This window comes from Schistocerca americana, chromosome 1 (genome assembly GCF_021461395.2).
Source record: "Schistocerca americana isolate TAMUIC-IGC-003095 chromosome 1, iqSchAmer2.1, whole genome shotgun sequence".
NCBI classification, from domain to species: domain Eukaryota; kingdom Metazoa; phylum Arthropoda; class Insecta; order Orthoptera; family Acrididae; genus Schistocerca; species Schistocerca americana.
This window is the reverse complement of record NC_060119.1, coordinates 694,886,588-694,901,554: the sequence shown is the minus strand read 5'-3', so window position 1 is coordinate 694,901,554 and position 14,967 is coordinate 694,886,588. Positions and strand designations below refer to the sequence as shown.

The window sequence follows — 14,967 nt, the reverse complement described above, 5'->3', positions numbered from 1 at the left end:
AGAAGAGAATAGAAGCTTTCGAAATGTGGTGCTACAGAAGAATGCTGTAGATTAGATGGGTAGATCACATAACTAATGAGGAAGTATTGAATAGGATTGGGGAGAAGAGAAGTTTGTGGCACAACTTGACCAGAAGAAGGGATCGGTTGGTAGGACATGTTCTGAGGCATCAAGGGATCACCAATTTAGTATTGGAGGGCAGCATGGAGGGTAAAAATCGTAGAGGGAGACCAAGAGATGAATACACTAAGCAGATTCAGAAGGATGTAGGTTGCAGTAGGTACTGGGAGATGAAAGAGCTTGCACAGGATAGAGTAGCATGGAGAGCTGCATCAAACCAGTCTCAGGACTGAAGACCACAACAACAACAACAGATTTTTTTCTTTATTGCTCAATAATAGTATGAGAAAATTGGAATATTTACTTGGTACTGATCTTAAAAATATCTTAGTCCTAATGCATATTGCTTGGTGTAGTATGACTTTTGCAAGTGGCAAATGAATAGGAACATAGACTTAACTGTATAAAACAAACATTAAAAATATAGAAACCACAGCGAATACCAAGAGTTTTGAGGTACATAAATACAGATAAGTAGAGTGGAATCAGTTAATGTGCACTTCACTAACAGATTAACTAATGACAAAGGATAAGACAATCTCATCAGAAAGAAAATTCTAACAGATGACATCTTAAAATTTGAGGAGTGGTGTTATCATTACAACAGTATCTTCTTGGTCCTACAGTAAAATATTCTCTTGACCACTTAATAAACACAATTAAGTTAGGAAAGACACACTTCCAGCAAAGCAGTATTCATACATATTTGTTAAACAGATAATATTGTTTCCAGAATGAGATTTTCACCCTGAAGCGGAGTGTGCGCAGATATGAAACTTCCCAGTAGATTAAAACTGTGTGTCGGACCGAGACTCAAACTCGGGACCTTGCCTTTCGCAAGCAAGTGCTCTACCAACTGAGCTACCCAAACACAACTCACGACCTGTCCCAAGTTCGAGTCTCAGACCAGCACACAGTTTTAACCTGCCTGGAAGTTTCAGATAATACTGTTTTTTTTCCTGAGAATATTGCGAAATATTATGAAGCCATGTTCTTTTAATAGCATTTAAACTGTCAGAAAGTATTCTGGAAGTTATTTAAGGGACTGTATTCTGTGCCTCTAACCACTTCATTGAGTTCAACTTTGCAAGTAACTTGAGACAAGTGGTCTGGTAACATATTTTAATCATAAATGTGGATGAAAATTTCTCATTGAAGATAATTTAGATTGAGATCTGTCCAAGAAGAGATCTGAAAGTAACATCTTAGTTTCTTTTCCCCTGGCTGGTAACAAAACTCATCCAGTCTTTGGAAATTATCTGTTGAAAATCATTGAAAGTGGGATAGGGAAAGAAAGATTCCTCTGAAGGGAAAGATGACGAGCAACTGAATCAATACAACAAAAATGTACATTTGTTTGACTTCTTGTCACACTTATCGAGCAAATATTTCTTATTAGATAGGATACAATGCATGAATGCTTTGTATCACAGTGATATGAATCAATAAAATCTTCTCGGACTTCCAGTCATGTCAGATTGTTAAAATCCAACATGCTTTCGACTGAGCTCTGCTCTGCGAGTGTGAAATGGTAAATGACTGCTGAGTCACCTAGGCCACGCTGTTACAGAGCCTGACTGCTGGCTGTGACGTCCCTGATGCACTCTCCCTTGCCAATTGGGGTAATGTTTACATCCCATGTCCGTCACGACGGCTTCAACCTTGTGATGGCTAGGTCTCACACTGTGCTGAATTGCAAACTGCTGTCGTTTCAGAAATTTTTATTTCAAACACTTTTTATATAACGCTAGAGGACAATCCCTTTATCCTCATAATGACAGATTTTTCATTTAATAGAATTTGGTGTCGTTTTTCTAAGGCGTGTTTTGTCATAGCTAATTTTTCAGGATAGCGCAGGTATAAGCACCTCTCGTGTTCCATCTGGCATTGCTCCACAATATATACTATTTGGCTGACATAGTAGCAGCCACACTGACTTAGTATTTGTATACTCCAGTTGTTCTAAGTTCTAGATCGTCCTTCACAGGTCTCATGAGTTACCTTTAGACTGTGGCAGCACCTTCTGAATCATGTCTGGCTGCAGGGTGGCATCACTGTCCCCTGCCACTGTCAATATCAATCAAAAAGTTAGTGTGTGATCAGTTGTTCATAATGTTGACGATTCTCGTAACTTTTTTTTAAAAAATTCACATTTCCCGTGATATAATAAGTTAAAATGTGAATTTGATGAAAAATTAAATGAAAAGCTAAATCTCTTTGTTTATGTATGAACCTTTTTTTGTTATTTTCTAACATTTATTCATTTTTTTTGTTTGTGCTCAAGATAAGCAGTACGTCATTAATTCTCTCTAGACCTACAATCAGTATCACCTCCAAACTAACTGGTCTTGATAGCTGAAGATTTTGGTGTATGCGGCTGTGAGTTGCCGCTCACAGATGATAATTAATGACTAGTTGTTTTGCGGTAAAATAAAAATTTTATAAGAAATATCCTTATTTACAGGAAAATACATTTTTTTATCGTCATTTATATGAAACCTGATAGACAGTGGTAAAGGAAACAAAAAAGCCAATATTCACACAAAATTTCGTGAAGCTGCAGAGTTCTAATGACACCAAAACTCTGCATAACAGGAAAACGTTTGACAGAGGAACAGAAACGATGTGGACATTGCATCAACCCGTCCAACTGTTTTCTGTTGGCAATCGTTGTATTACCTGCGTACACATTGTTTGTCAAAGATTATCTGTGCTTACTTTGAGAGGTAATTTATGATTGTTGCAGAGGATTTGTGTGTCACTGGGAGTGGGTGATACTGTCTGTGACCGGGAAATGTGATGTTGAGTTAAGCGAGGTGAGTGACAGTAGTTTGTAGATTTGTGTTTACCAACAAAAGATAATTGGATGGTCTGGATTGTAACAAAGATTTTGGTTACCGGTGGTTGGTGTTAATTTCATCAGCCGGCTGCTTGGAAGGTGTCTACGGACGAAAGTTAATGAGATCGTTATCTAATGCCCATTGTTCTGTAACGGCTTGGGCTTTCGTTATCTGTAGAATAAATACCTGCTGTCCTCAGTTACTGTATGCAGTTCATTAGCCGTGCGCTTGGCAAGATGGAATCCCAGGTATAGTAGAGTTATGTTCCTTTTGCAGTAACCGTAAATAAAGTAACTGACTGACGCTGACTAAATATTCTGTTATTTAGATCGATAGAGTAGTAAATGTCTACAAAACAGTTGCCCATTACCCATCGCTTACATCAGCAAGGGTTTTAAAGTCGTTGGTGGATGGTAATGGTGTTACTGTGCTTTCATCATGGTCACAAAGGAATCTAGAAAGAGGAAAATCGATAAAATTTCAACAAATGTACATCGTGGACGCGTCATTGCAAAACCCCACAGAACTGGTGCCGGTGGACACTACTTTTGAGTAAGTTGTAATGTTTTCAATGTTAGCTGTGTATTATGCTATTGCATTATTGTATTTGAATTTTCGCTAAGGATAAAGTTAGAAAATTTTCCTATAATTGTGGCCGCCTTTAAGTGTAATTGTAGTATGGTTTTATGGTTTGCAAGTCAACATAAAAACGGATTCACTGAGTGCCAAGCTGTGCACAGTGTGTCCCATGTGTAGTATTAATTTTTTGTTAGTTCTTTAGTCACTGTTTCACAGCAGAAACATAATACATGTTTTTGTTAGCTGTTTTGTTTCATATTGTTTATTGTTAAAAGTAAGTAGCTTGTTTCTTTGAAATATAATGTAGCAAATGCCAACAATTGGCTAATTGTGTTTCATCACCAGATTAGCATAACAAAAGCATGAATTTTATGTGTGTAGGTTACTGTCATGCATGTCGAGTTCAGAAGAGTTTCGTGCAGTTCTGCGAGAAGTCCCACAAGATGAAACTAAAAAGAAACAGTACCTTGAGGTCTGGAGGCAAAGGCAGTTATGGAAAAACTATGATTTACAGGCACTTGAAGTTCATGGTGACGTTTATGCTGATGGTAAGCTCTGATTGTATTCACAAGAACTGTATGTCAAGTAACATAGGCTTTAAATATTTTGTGTTGTCAAAACCCTCATTTATTGCATGCAATAGTTTCTTATATAAATAAGTAACTTAATATATGTGCTTTAAGTTAGTTTCAATGACGGTAACTCAGTGCTGTAGGTAAACTGTGTTGTACATGAATTTACGGATATGAAGTGAGATAGAGCAGTCTTGATAGCTGAGCAAAAATAGTTGTAACATCTGTGCAGATGGTGACTTGATTACTTTAGTCAATTGTGATCAGAATTAGGGAATCCAATGGAGGGCTAGAGTGTGCTAATGATTCCCACTGAAAAATTAATTATAGTTACAGAATGGTCTGTACCATAGCCCTAGGTCTTATTTTGAAGGTAATAATTTAGTGTGTGATGGTGACGTGAAGGAATTTAAATGCAAAATACATGTCGTGGTAACAGATTGATCGGTAGTGTAGCACGATGTCCTTGTTTGTGTCATATTTAGTGCACTTCACGTGTTTGGCACATTTTTCATTGTAAGAACTAAAACTGCAAGAGAAATTCAGAGAGACTGTATTAGACTGTGAACAAATCTCAGACCTGTATGTTGATGCCTGTAATTTACACGTATTCTACATAATCCACCAGAATTGGAAGATTGTTCACTACTTGTAAGTATTTGTCCTGTGCCCATATTTGTTTTTACGTTTAGTATCCCTTGTTATACCTGTTTGGTTTGGATCATACACAATTGAGCAGCATGCTAAGATCGGACAGACAAGTATTTTTCTAGCATCACACCAATAAACAAAGTCTGCTATCCGTATTGTCTAGGATGGAATCTGTGATCATTCCATTTCACTTTTATGAAGCCGTGTGTTGCTGCAATGGGTCAACTAAAAAGCTAAATATTCGTTGTCAGGAACATGCTGCTAAATACCGAGTGCTTCAAAATGAATACTGGGATTTTAAGGCTTTGTAACGTTTATTACTGAGGTGTGCTGTAAAGTAATGCCTCCAAATTTTTTAAGTGAAAACTTTAATTTTGTTACATAAAACAAACATTATTTACATTCTACATCATTATTCTTAATGTCTGCTCATCTGCAGCCCTCTGCTGCTAAATTGCTCCAAATTGTAACGTGTAACATGACGATGTGTGATGCAACTATGTCAGTACCTGAGAAACGGCATGCTGTTATAGAGTTCCTAACCACAGAAGGTGCCATTGATCATCCTCCATACAGTCCCTACTAGGCCACATCCAATTTTTCTCTGTTTCTAAAACTCGGAGAATACCTTCAAGGACTTCACTTTGATAGTGATGAAGCAGTGCAAGCAGAGGTGAGAGTGTGGCTCAGTCAATGAAGTAAAAGATTCTACAGTTCCAGTATTGAAAAACTGGTCTCTCGTTGGGAGAAGTGTGTTCATCACCAGGTGATTATGTTAAGAAATAAATATATAGACGTGAAGAATAACAGAATGAGATTTTTACCCTGCAGTGGAGTGTGTGCTGATATGAAACTTCCTGGCGGGTTAAAACTATGTGCTGGACCGAGACTTGAACTTGGCACCATGCTTGGGTAGCTCAGATGGTAGAGCACTTGCACGCAAAAGTCAAAGGTCCCAAGTTCGAGTCTCGGTCCATCACACAGTTTTAATCTGCCAGGAAGTTTCATGAGGAATAACATTGTAGAACGTTAATAACTAGTTTTTAAGCTTTCTGAATTTCCACATTAAAATTTGGAGGTATCACTTTTCAGCACATCCTTGTACATTCAACCTTCTGTTATAAATAATACATCAAGTGAAAGAGCAACTCTAGCTGTACCTATCTGCAAGCTGTAAAGCCTACAGAGTGCAGTTTGTGTGCAAATGAAATGTTGCTGCATGACTACGAAGTTTTTCTGGGTCATGTTGTCCTCAGTGATGTATCGACATTTCACCTAAGTGGAAATGTGAACACAAATAATGTCCACATCTGGGAATCAGCAAACCCCTGTGAGATGGTACAACTGCAACAACACTCCCCTAAATTGAATTTTTTTGTGTCATATTCTGGTAGAAAGTTTATGGGCCTTTTTTTCTCTTTTTTGGAGCAACTGCTGTAACTGATGTTTCTTATGTTGATGGGCTAGAACTGTGGCTTTTTCCTCAGTTGGAAGAAGCTGAACCACAGAACTTCATTTGGAAGCAAGATAGTGTGCTGCCTCACTGGCATAACTCGGTATGCCATTGGTTAAACAATGTTGTATCTGACCAGAGGATGGGTCACAAGAGGCCATAAGGCAGAGCTCATTTCTCATGGCTTCTGCGTTTGCCTGATCTGAGCCATGCGATTTTTACCTTTGGGGTTTCATAAAGGATCATATTCCTCAGACACCTACTGATCTATCCAACTTAAGAAACAGGATTGAAGCAGTCGTTGCAACAATTACTCCAGTCACATTGATCATGGTTAGGGAAGCAGAATGGATGGTGCTCACACTGAACACTTTTATGAAAAACAGTTTGAGTTGCTTTTTCCTTTGGTGTGTTATTTACAATTGTAGGCTGAATAAAATAAACGCAACAAAGCCTTAAAACCCTGAATTCATTTTAAAACACACGGTATTTTACTAGGGACTGGAAGTGCATCGTGTGGAGTTCGATCTTGTAGTGGCACTGTGGCCAGTGGTCATGTATGTGTCTGGTGTATGTTCAGTGAGCATTGCTGCTTTAGTAGGGGCCTATATAAAGTGATGGTGCTAATGTTATAAATCCCATTTTTTTCCCTCTAAATCTTTGGACTGTGAATTCTGAAATTTTTGATACAATATTGGTCAGCTTTTGTCATATATCGTCATAAGTCAATTATGTGAAACCCATCGTGCATTTTTCTGATGTGGTCTCCTGAAAACAATGCATCAGGGAAGCCAGGTACACAGTAAAAGTTTACTTCCAAAAAGCATTCAACTCAGTACCACACCTATGCTTGTTATTGAAAGTACTATAATATGGGGAATTAAAAGAAATTTGTGATTTGATTGAAGATTTCTTGGCAATATGTTATCTTTGGTGGAGGTTTGACAGACATAGTAGAATTAACTTTTAGTGTGCCCCAGGGAAGTGTATTGGCACACTTGATATTCCTGTTGTATATTAATGATCTTGCAGATAATATGTAGCAACCTCAGACTTTTTGCGGACGATGTGGTTGTCTGTAATGAGGTACTTTTTTAAAAACTGCACAAATTTTGAGTCTCATCTTGATAAGGTTTTAAAATTGCACAAATCATTGGCAATTTACTATAAATAATCACTAATGTAAAGTTATGCACTTAGTAAAATGAAAACACATAACTTTCTATTATTATACTGTCAGTAGGCCACAACTAGAATTGGTCAACTCATACAAATACCTGGGTATAACGCTTTGTAGGGATATGAAATGGAATGTTCACATAGTATCAGTTGTAGTTGAAGCAAATGGCAGACTTTTGGTTCATTGGTAGAATACCAGAAAAATGCAATCAGTCCACAAGGCAGTTTGCTTAACACTTGTGCAACCCATTCTAACATATTGCTCAAGTGTGTGGGACGCATACCAAATAGGACTAACAGAGAATATTGAATGTATACAAAGAAGGGCAGCACTAATGGCTACATGTATGTCTGACCCATGAGAGAGTGCTGTGGAGATTCTGAGAAAATTGAACTGGCAGATAATTGAAAATAGTTGCAAACTATCTTGAGATAGCGTGCTAACGGAGTTTCAAAAGCCAACTTTAAGAAATGAATCTTAGCAATACACCATAACCCTCTGTGTGTCACTCCAGTAGGGGTCATAAGGACAAGATTAGACTAGGCAGAGTGCACACAGAGCCATTTAAGCAATCATTCTTCCTGTGCTCCTTACTTGAATGGAACAGGAAGACATTCCAGTAACCATTACATTGGGAAGTACCCTCTGCTATGCACTTCACAGTAGTTTGCAGGATGTAGATGTATACATGCTCCTATTTACAAAGCAAAAACCATAAATGCATGTACTGAAGAATGAATTGAATTTAATTAACTTACTGGTGCTTATTTGTTTAGTGTTTGTTAGCACAAGAAATGGTGTTATTATAGGCCTACATTGTGTAACTGGTGTAAAGCAGTGGTACTAATGAAAAAATCAAACAAGAGTGTGATATTGCACGTATATGATACAGTAGTTTAGTGAGAAATGCTTATATAAAATTGTCAGACCAGTCAGCAGCATCTGGGGTCAGCACCAGGAAGTAATTTGCATTATGTGGACTTGATATTAGATTAAACTCCTGCAAAGTGTGGCACATAGCATGGGTTTTTCATTGCAGTTAGAAGATGGATCACACACTTCATTCCACCTGAAAAGAAAATTCTTGCATGTACCATGGTGTGAATGGATTCTGTTAATTGTCTCCATATATATCAAGACAAATCAAAATCTTCTGGTTTAGTGTGGGTTTTCAGGTCAGATTGTACTCCTGGTGGTGCTTGCTGGGTCCATATTTGCACCAATTTATGGTGTATATAAAATTCTTAGCAAGGAGATCTGCAGCAGTTTTTATTGCTAGTTGTTTGGATTTTAGCCTGCCAAATGCAACAGTTGAGCTGTAGTCACGGGATTTTCAGGGTCGACTGTATAAAGCATCAATCTTATGTTAAGGTAAAAATTCAAGCTTATCCTGGAAATCCGTGTTGTATAAAGTTAGTATGAGGATCCCACTTTGTACTATAGAGTTGGTTTCCATTTGGATCCACTTGGCCTCCTCTGTCACGGTTTGCAATCTATATCTGTGTCCTTAGGGGCCACCTATACATCTGCTGCTCTAACTGCCCTCCTTAATTAACTCCCCCCTCCCTTCCTCCTACTTGGATATTTTAATGCCCATCACCCTTCATGGGGCAGTGCTGTGTCATCTAGTCGGGGGCTGCTCATTGTCTGTTTTCTTGTAGACCACGACCTGTTGCTTCTTAATAATGTTTGCCCTACTCACTATAGTGCCACATATCACACTTTTTTACAATTGATCTTTGTCTCTTCCCCTCCCCTTCTCCCTTCTGTACACTGGTTGCCAAATGATGATCTTTGCGATAGTGGCTACTCGTCTTTCTCTTGTTCCCTTCGCACCTCCCGCTGAACAGGCTACCCTATTGGCCTTCCCATTATGCTGATTGTTCTCTATATACTTCCCAAGTTGTGTTTTCACCTTCTCTGTCAAGTTGTATTGACAAAATTGGCCGTGATCTGTCCGATAAGATAATGTGCCCTGCTGGCATTGCTCTTCCCCATGTGAAGGGCTCCGTTTGCCTCCTGCCAGTTCCGTGGTGGAGCATGGCCATTGCCACCGCTATCCATGATTGCCGTCATGCCTTGCAACACCTTAAGTGGTACCAGTCCCTGACGGCCTTGTTAACCATTAAGTGTCTTCTTGCCAAAACCCCTTACTTAATCATTCAGTGCAAACAGATGTGTTAGGAATGCTTTGTCTCCGCTCTAGATTCTTCTGTCCCCTTGTCACATGTGTGGATTACCCCCTGCACTCTCCAAGGTAGTAAGTGGCAGTCTTAAATTCCGGACCTTGCCGTGCCAGCTGATCTTTGTTCAGATGCGTCAGTTCTCGCAGAACACCTCATGACCCATTTTGCAAAAGCATTGGTGTCAGCCTGCTATCCAGCTGCCTTCCGTCTCGGGGAAACAGCAGGCTGAAGCTTCTTGCTTATGTTTTACCCCTTTTCAGGCAGAGTCGTACAGTGAACCTTTCACTGAATGGGAGCTTCTTCTGGCCCTCTCTTCAGCTCCTGACCCTGATTCAATTCATAACCAAGTGCTTCAACACCTCAATCCACCACAACACCAATATTTGGCTCCGAGGCATTCCTCCACAACGCCAATGTCTCCTCCAGGTGTTTAACCATATTTCGCTCTGAGGCATTCTGCCCCCCCCCCCCCCCCCTCTTCACACCGATGATTTTAAATGTGCTCATGAGATATGCTATCGCGTGTTCCATTGGCATGGAACATCATCTCTTGCGAGCCACGTGTGGGGTATTGACTGCGTAATTGATGGCCGTTGTTGGGCCCTCTGTTTTATTAAACGCTTCTCCCCCACCTGATTTTTATTATGTAAGGACTCAGTAACTGGCCTTCAGGATATCACTCAGTGGTTCTCCCGCCATCCCTTAAGCTCTGCCATCCACGAGCTTCTTACTGATCGTGGTGCCATTGCTTGTCTGGTCAACTTCCTTTGCGTTCCTGGTCACATAGGTAATAAACTTGCTGATCATCTTGTTTTGGGATGGGGGGGGGCATCTACCCCCCTTGTCTCCTTTTCTCCTTGACTCCTCTGGGAGCAGATTTGTGGCATTACATGAAATCCCTTTTCGCTCAATTGTGGGTATACTCTTGGGAGGGCACCCCCCCCCTTTCCCCCTCACCGCGGCTAATAAACCCTGTGCCTTCAAGGAGACTCCCTCCAAGTGGCGTTCCTCCCTCTGCCTCTCCCGATAGAATCTACCATCTTCGTATTGGCCATACTAGGTTGACCTATGGGTTTTTACTCCAGAATGAGCTCTCTTCCCATCTCCCACTGCCCCCCCCCCCCCCCTTCCCCCTTTATAGTTATGCGGCTCCACTCACAGTGATCCATATTTTGCTGCACTGCCCCTGCTTCGGCCCTTCACATTAAATATGCCCACCTACCTTCCTTGTTTTGGCTGTTGGCGGACAAACCTTGCATTATTAGATGTGTCCTCGGTTTTCTTTGCAAAAATGATTTGTACTCGCGGGTATAAGTTCTTGAATTTTCCTCTGGAATTTGAGTCCCTCAGTTAGCATAGGCATTGGTTGTTAAGGCCTTGTTGACCTTGCCTTCACTCCAGCCAGGTTCTCTCCGCCTTTTCCCTACGTTTTATATGGTGTGTTGTGCTGTTTTGTTTCCTCTTTTCTTGCATCTTCTGCCCCTAGTATTGTACCATGATAATGGTATAGTACAGGGTGATTCAAAAAGAATACCACAAATTTAGGAATTTAAAACTCTGCAACGACAAAAGGCAGAGCTAAGCACTATCTGTCGGCGAATTAAGGGAGCTATAAAGTTTCATTTAGTTGTACATTTGTTCGCTTGAGGCGCTGTTGACTAGGCGTCAGCGTCAGTTGATGTTAAGATGGCGACCGCTCAACGCTTTTTGTGTTATTGAGTACGGCAGAAGTGAATCGACGACAGTTGTTCAGCGTGCATTTCGAACGAAGTATGGTGTTAAACCTCCTGATAGGTGGTGTATTAAACGTTGGTATAAACAGTTTACAGAGAATGGGTGTTTGTGCCCCGCCAGGCAGCCCGTGACTGAGCACTTCATCACTGGCCTCCAAGAAGCCCTGATCTTACCCCCTGCGATTTTTTCTTATGGGGGTATGTTAAAGATATGGTGTTTCGGCCACCTCTCCCAGCCACCATTGATGATTTGAAACGAGAAATAACAGCAGCTATCCAAACTGTTACGCCTGATATGCTACAGAGAGTGTGGAACGAGTTGGAGTATCGGGTTGATATTGCTCGAGTGTCTGGAGGGGGCCATATTGAACATCTCTGAACTTGTTTTTGAGTGAAAGAAAACCTTTTTAAATACTCTTTGTAATGATGTATAACAGAAGGTTATATTATGTTTCTTTCATTAAATACACATTTTTAAAGTTGCGGTATTCTTTTTGAATCACCCTGTACAGTGTGGTGTGGGTGTCGAGATGGTTCGGTGGCGATGTTAGTGTCCCTCTGCACTTAACATTTCTGGGGCATTCCTGTTCTCCTTGTTTCCACCCACCCCCCTCCTGTTCTGTCCTCTTCCTGTTGCCCTGATGTCCCTTTTCCTCTTTGTTCGCACGTTATCCTTTCCCCTCAACTGGACTGTGCTGTTTGTGTTATCTTAGATCATGAGACCAATGATATCACAGTGTGGTCCCTCCCCCAAATCAATCAATCAACCAACCAACCAACCGACCGACTGACTAACCAACCAGTATTTACTCTAGTGAGATAAATATTTCTTTCGGTATGCTCTGGTGATTTACTTCCAAATTGTCGATATAACGGCACCAACACTGTGGTTATATTTGGATGATGCAGTTGCTATCCACCATAAGCATTTGTCCATGCCTGTGGCAAGGTTGCACCAGTCATCTTTCTGGAAATTCCACAATGGTCTAAGAAAAGATGTGATGATGGAGTCTGGATACCAAGCACAAGGATGACTGGCCAATGTTGGCTTTTTGGGAAGTTACGGAGCACCTTCCTGCTGCCATGTTGTAGTTCATTTGCAGTTTACTTACAGACTTGACTGTAAAACAACTGTATTGGTATCAAACCATATTTCTGACATGTGCCTCTAAATTGACTTCCCGTGGTTTGCGTTAACTGACTGCTAACTCAAAAAAAAATTTTTTTTTTTTCATGGTGAACATCCCATGTAACATTTTTTATTCATTTTTGTTTTCATGTGTGCAGTATTAATGTTTTAATTTGTTCATTTTCAACCACTCATTCATTCATTCATTCATTCATTCTTTTTTGCTTATTTATTGATTAATTCAGTCATTGTGTTCAGAGAGCCCATCAACGAATACACTAAAAAAAAAGAGAAGCAAATTTTACAAACTTAATCCGAACACTGCATTAGCAATGAACTATCACTGTACTGCCTGGTAATATTTGTGCTTATGCTAACTGTTTGTAAGCTAACAAATTCAGAGAAAAGCTGCTGCTTTCTCAGTTGTATTAATTAGTCCCTGTTTATTGTTTGTAGTGCTTTGAGACTGGCTGTGGAGCTTTTTTAAATAAATAATAGTCTGATTCACAAAATGGGTATGGCAGGTAAAGGCAGTAAGTGTTCTGTTTTAATGGCACTGCTACATTCTTGCCTAAGATGAGGGGCCGTATTTCTTGATACAACCATCCATCAAGCTTTAGATTTTCTATGGTTGCCCAAAGTATGTTGCAGTCAGTGTTGGGATGGTTTCTTTGCAAAAGAGAATGGCGGCTTTCTTTCCCCACCTGATGTCTAGTTTGAGCCTGTTGTCAGTCTTTAATGGCAGGTTTTTAATTTTTTTATCTCAGGTTGTATGAGCATATACATTTTGCTATTAAGGAATCATTTAATTTGTTTCAATTATTTTGTTATCTCATTATTAAAGTTTACATATGAGTACTTAGATAAACATTGTTTCATATTTTTACAAATTACATTGCACAAAAATTAATGTATTTGTTGGTATTTTCACCATTCTCAGCTGATTTTGGCTCATTCGAATGGTCACCATGTGGTGAAAAGGTTCTGTACATAGCTGAAAAGAAATTACCTAAAACTGAACCATTTTATAAACCAAAACCACTGGATACAAAGGGCAATGGTTCGGGTGATGCAAAGCCATTAAGAGTAAGTATAGAACCACTGGTAATACAGGGATTAACTCAATGATACTGTTTATACTTTTGCTTCATGAGAGTAATTCACAGTGTGTTTTAATGTGCCATTCTAATGCAGTAATTGGCATTCTGCCATAAGTATAATGAACCAAGATCTGTTTTGAGGGTATTTTTGTATGTTTTTCCTGTCATTCCTTTCTTCTAATTGCTCTTTTATTTATGTTTGATTTGTGATTTCATTATCAGTGTGGTTCTGTGGTGGAAACAAAACTAACTGAAGCACTGTGTTAGATAAAAATTGAGTCCAGACTGGGACTCACTCAGAAATTTGCCTTCCAGGCAATTCTCTTAGACTTGATCTATTAAGATATGATTTATGAGGCAGCCACACACTTCCATTGTGCCAGCACTCCTCTCTTAATTACAGTGTCACAGAAGTTCCTCTGTTGGACTAGCACTCGTGGAAGAAAGGATACTGTAGAAAAATGGCTTAACCACAGCGTATGGGTTTATTTTCTAAATGAATCTTGCACTCTACAGCAGTGCGTGCACTATTTTGAAAGAGGAAGGGAAAGCAATAGATAGAATGGTGGTAATTAATTGTATATGTCAACATATATATACTTGGGGGTGGGGGATTTTTTTTTTTAAGCTTGATGGGGGTGTCAGTGTTTGCTTCCCTACATGCTGAAATAGTAGTCTCATTTCAGTGAAGGCTTAAGTGGTTTCCTCTTCCTTAGCAGTAATTTTGATCTTAAAGAATGAGCAATTATTTAATTCTGTTATCTTACCTTTAACCCTGACACAGCTCTCTTGCTGCACATAGTGTCTTGAAAGTAATAAGATAAAGGTAGATAGTATCTTCATAGGTTTACAAAAGGCATTCAACACTGTACCACATTGCTAGCTGAAAACAAAGACACAGTCAAATGAAGTATCTTATCAACTATGTGACTGACTGCAAGTATTTTCAATTGGTACCACCCTGCATGTTCAGCTTTACTGCAAGGAAGTGTAATAAGACTGGTAATGTCTTTAATATACGTAATGATTTATGAGATAGTATTATAACCCTCATGTAGTGCCATCAGTGCTTATTGAACACAAGTTAGTTGTGTAGCAACAAATTTAGATTGTATATTAATTCACAGACCAATAACAGTAATAGTTTTTGAACAGTAATAGTTTTTGGTTGAATATTCATCTGAGCCACAGTAGAAATTAATATGAGACAGTTCCTGATTAATAATCAAACAATGGGAAATACAGGTTGGAATATCAACAGTTATGAAAAGGACATATTGCTACTTGCTGTGAAGATTACACGTGAGCTGCAGACAGGCACAACAAAAAGGCTGTTACACACAAAGCTTTTGGCCGAAGCCTTTTACAGAAAAGAAAGGAAAATACGCATACATTCACACCAGCAGGCACAGTACTGTCATGAA

At 39.5% G+C, this 14,967-nt stretch overlaps 1 protein-coding gene across 2 annotated transcripts in view; it reads left to right on the top strand.

Moving 5' to 3' along the window:
* The first annotated feature begins 2,793 nt into the window (after positions 1 to 2,793).
* The window catches only part of LOC124609337 (acylamino-acid-releasing enzyme-like), a 134,901-nt gene continuing 122,727 nt past the window's right edge, over positions 2,794 to 14,967 (top strand). Inside the window, exons 1-5 of one of the 2 annotated variants that reach the window (XM_047140065.1) lie at positions 2,794 to 2,936; positions 3,044 to 3,208; positions 3,289 to 3,512; positions 3,921 to 4,087; positions 13,384 to 13,529. In XM_047140065.1, the coding sequence (XP_046996021.1) occupies positions 3,167 to 3,208; positions 3,289 to 3,512; positions 3,921 to 4,087; positions 13,384 to 13,529 (579 nt within the window). In that variant the 5' untranslated portion in view covers positions 2,794 to 2,936; positions 3,044 to 3,166. Of the gene's footprint in view, positions 2,937 to 3,007; positions 3,209 to 3,288; positions 3,513 to 3,920; positions 4,088 to 13,383; positions 13,530 to 14,967 lie in introns of both variants that reach the window. The other variant, XM_047140066.1, reaches the window with a different exon arrangement.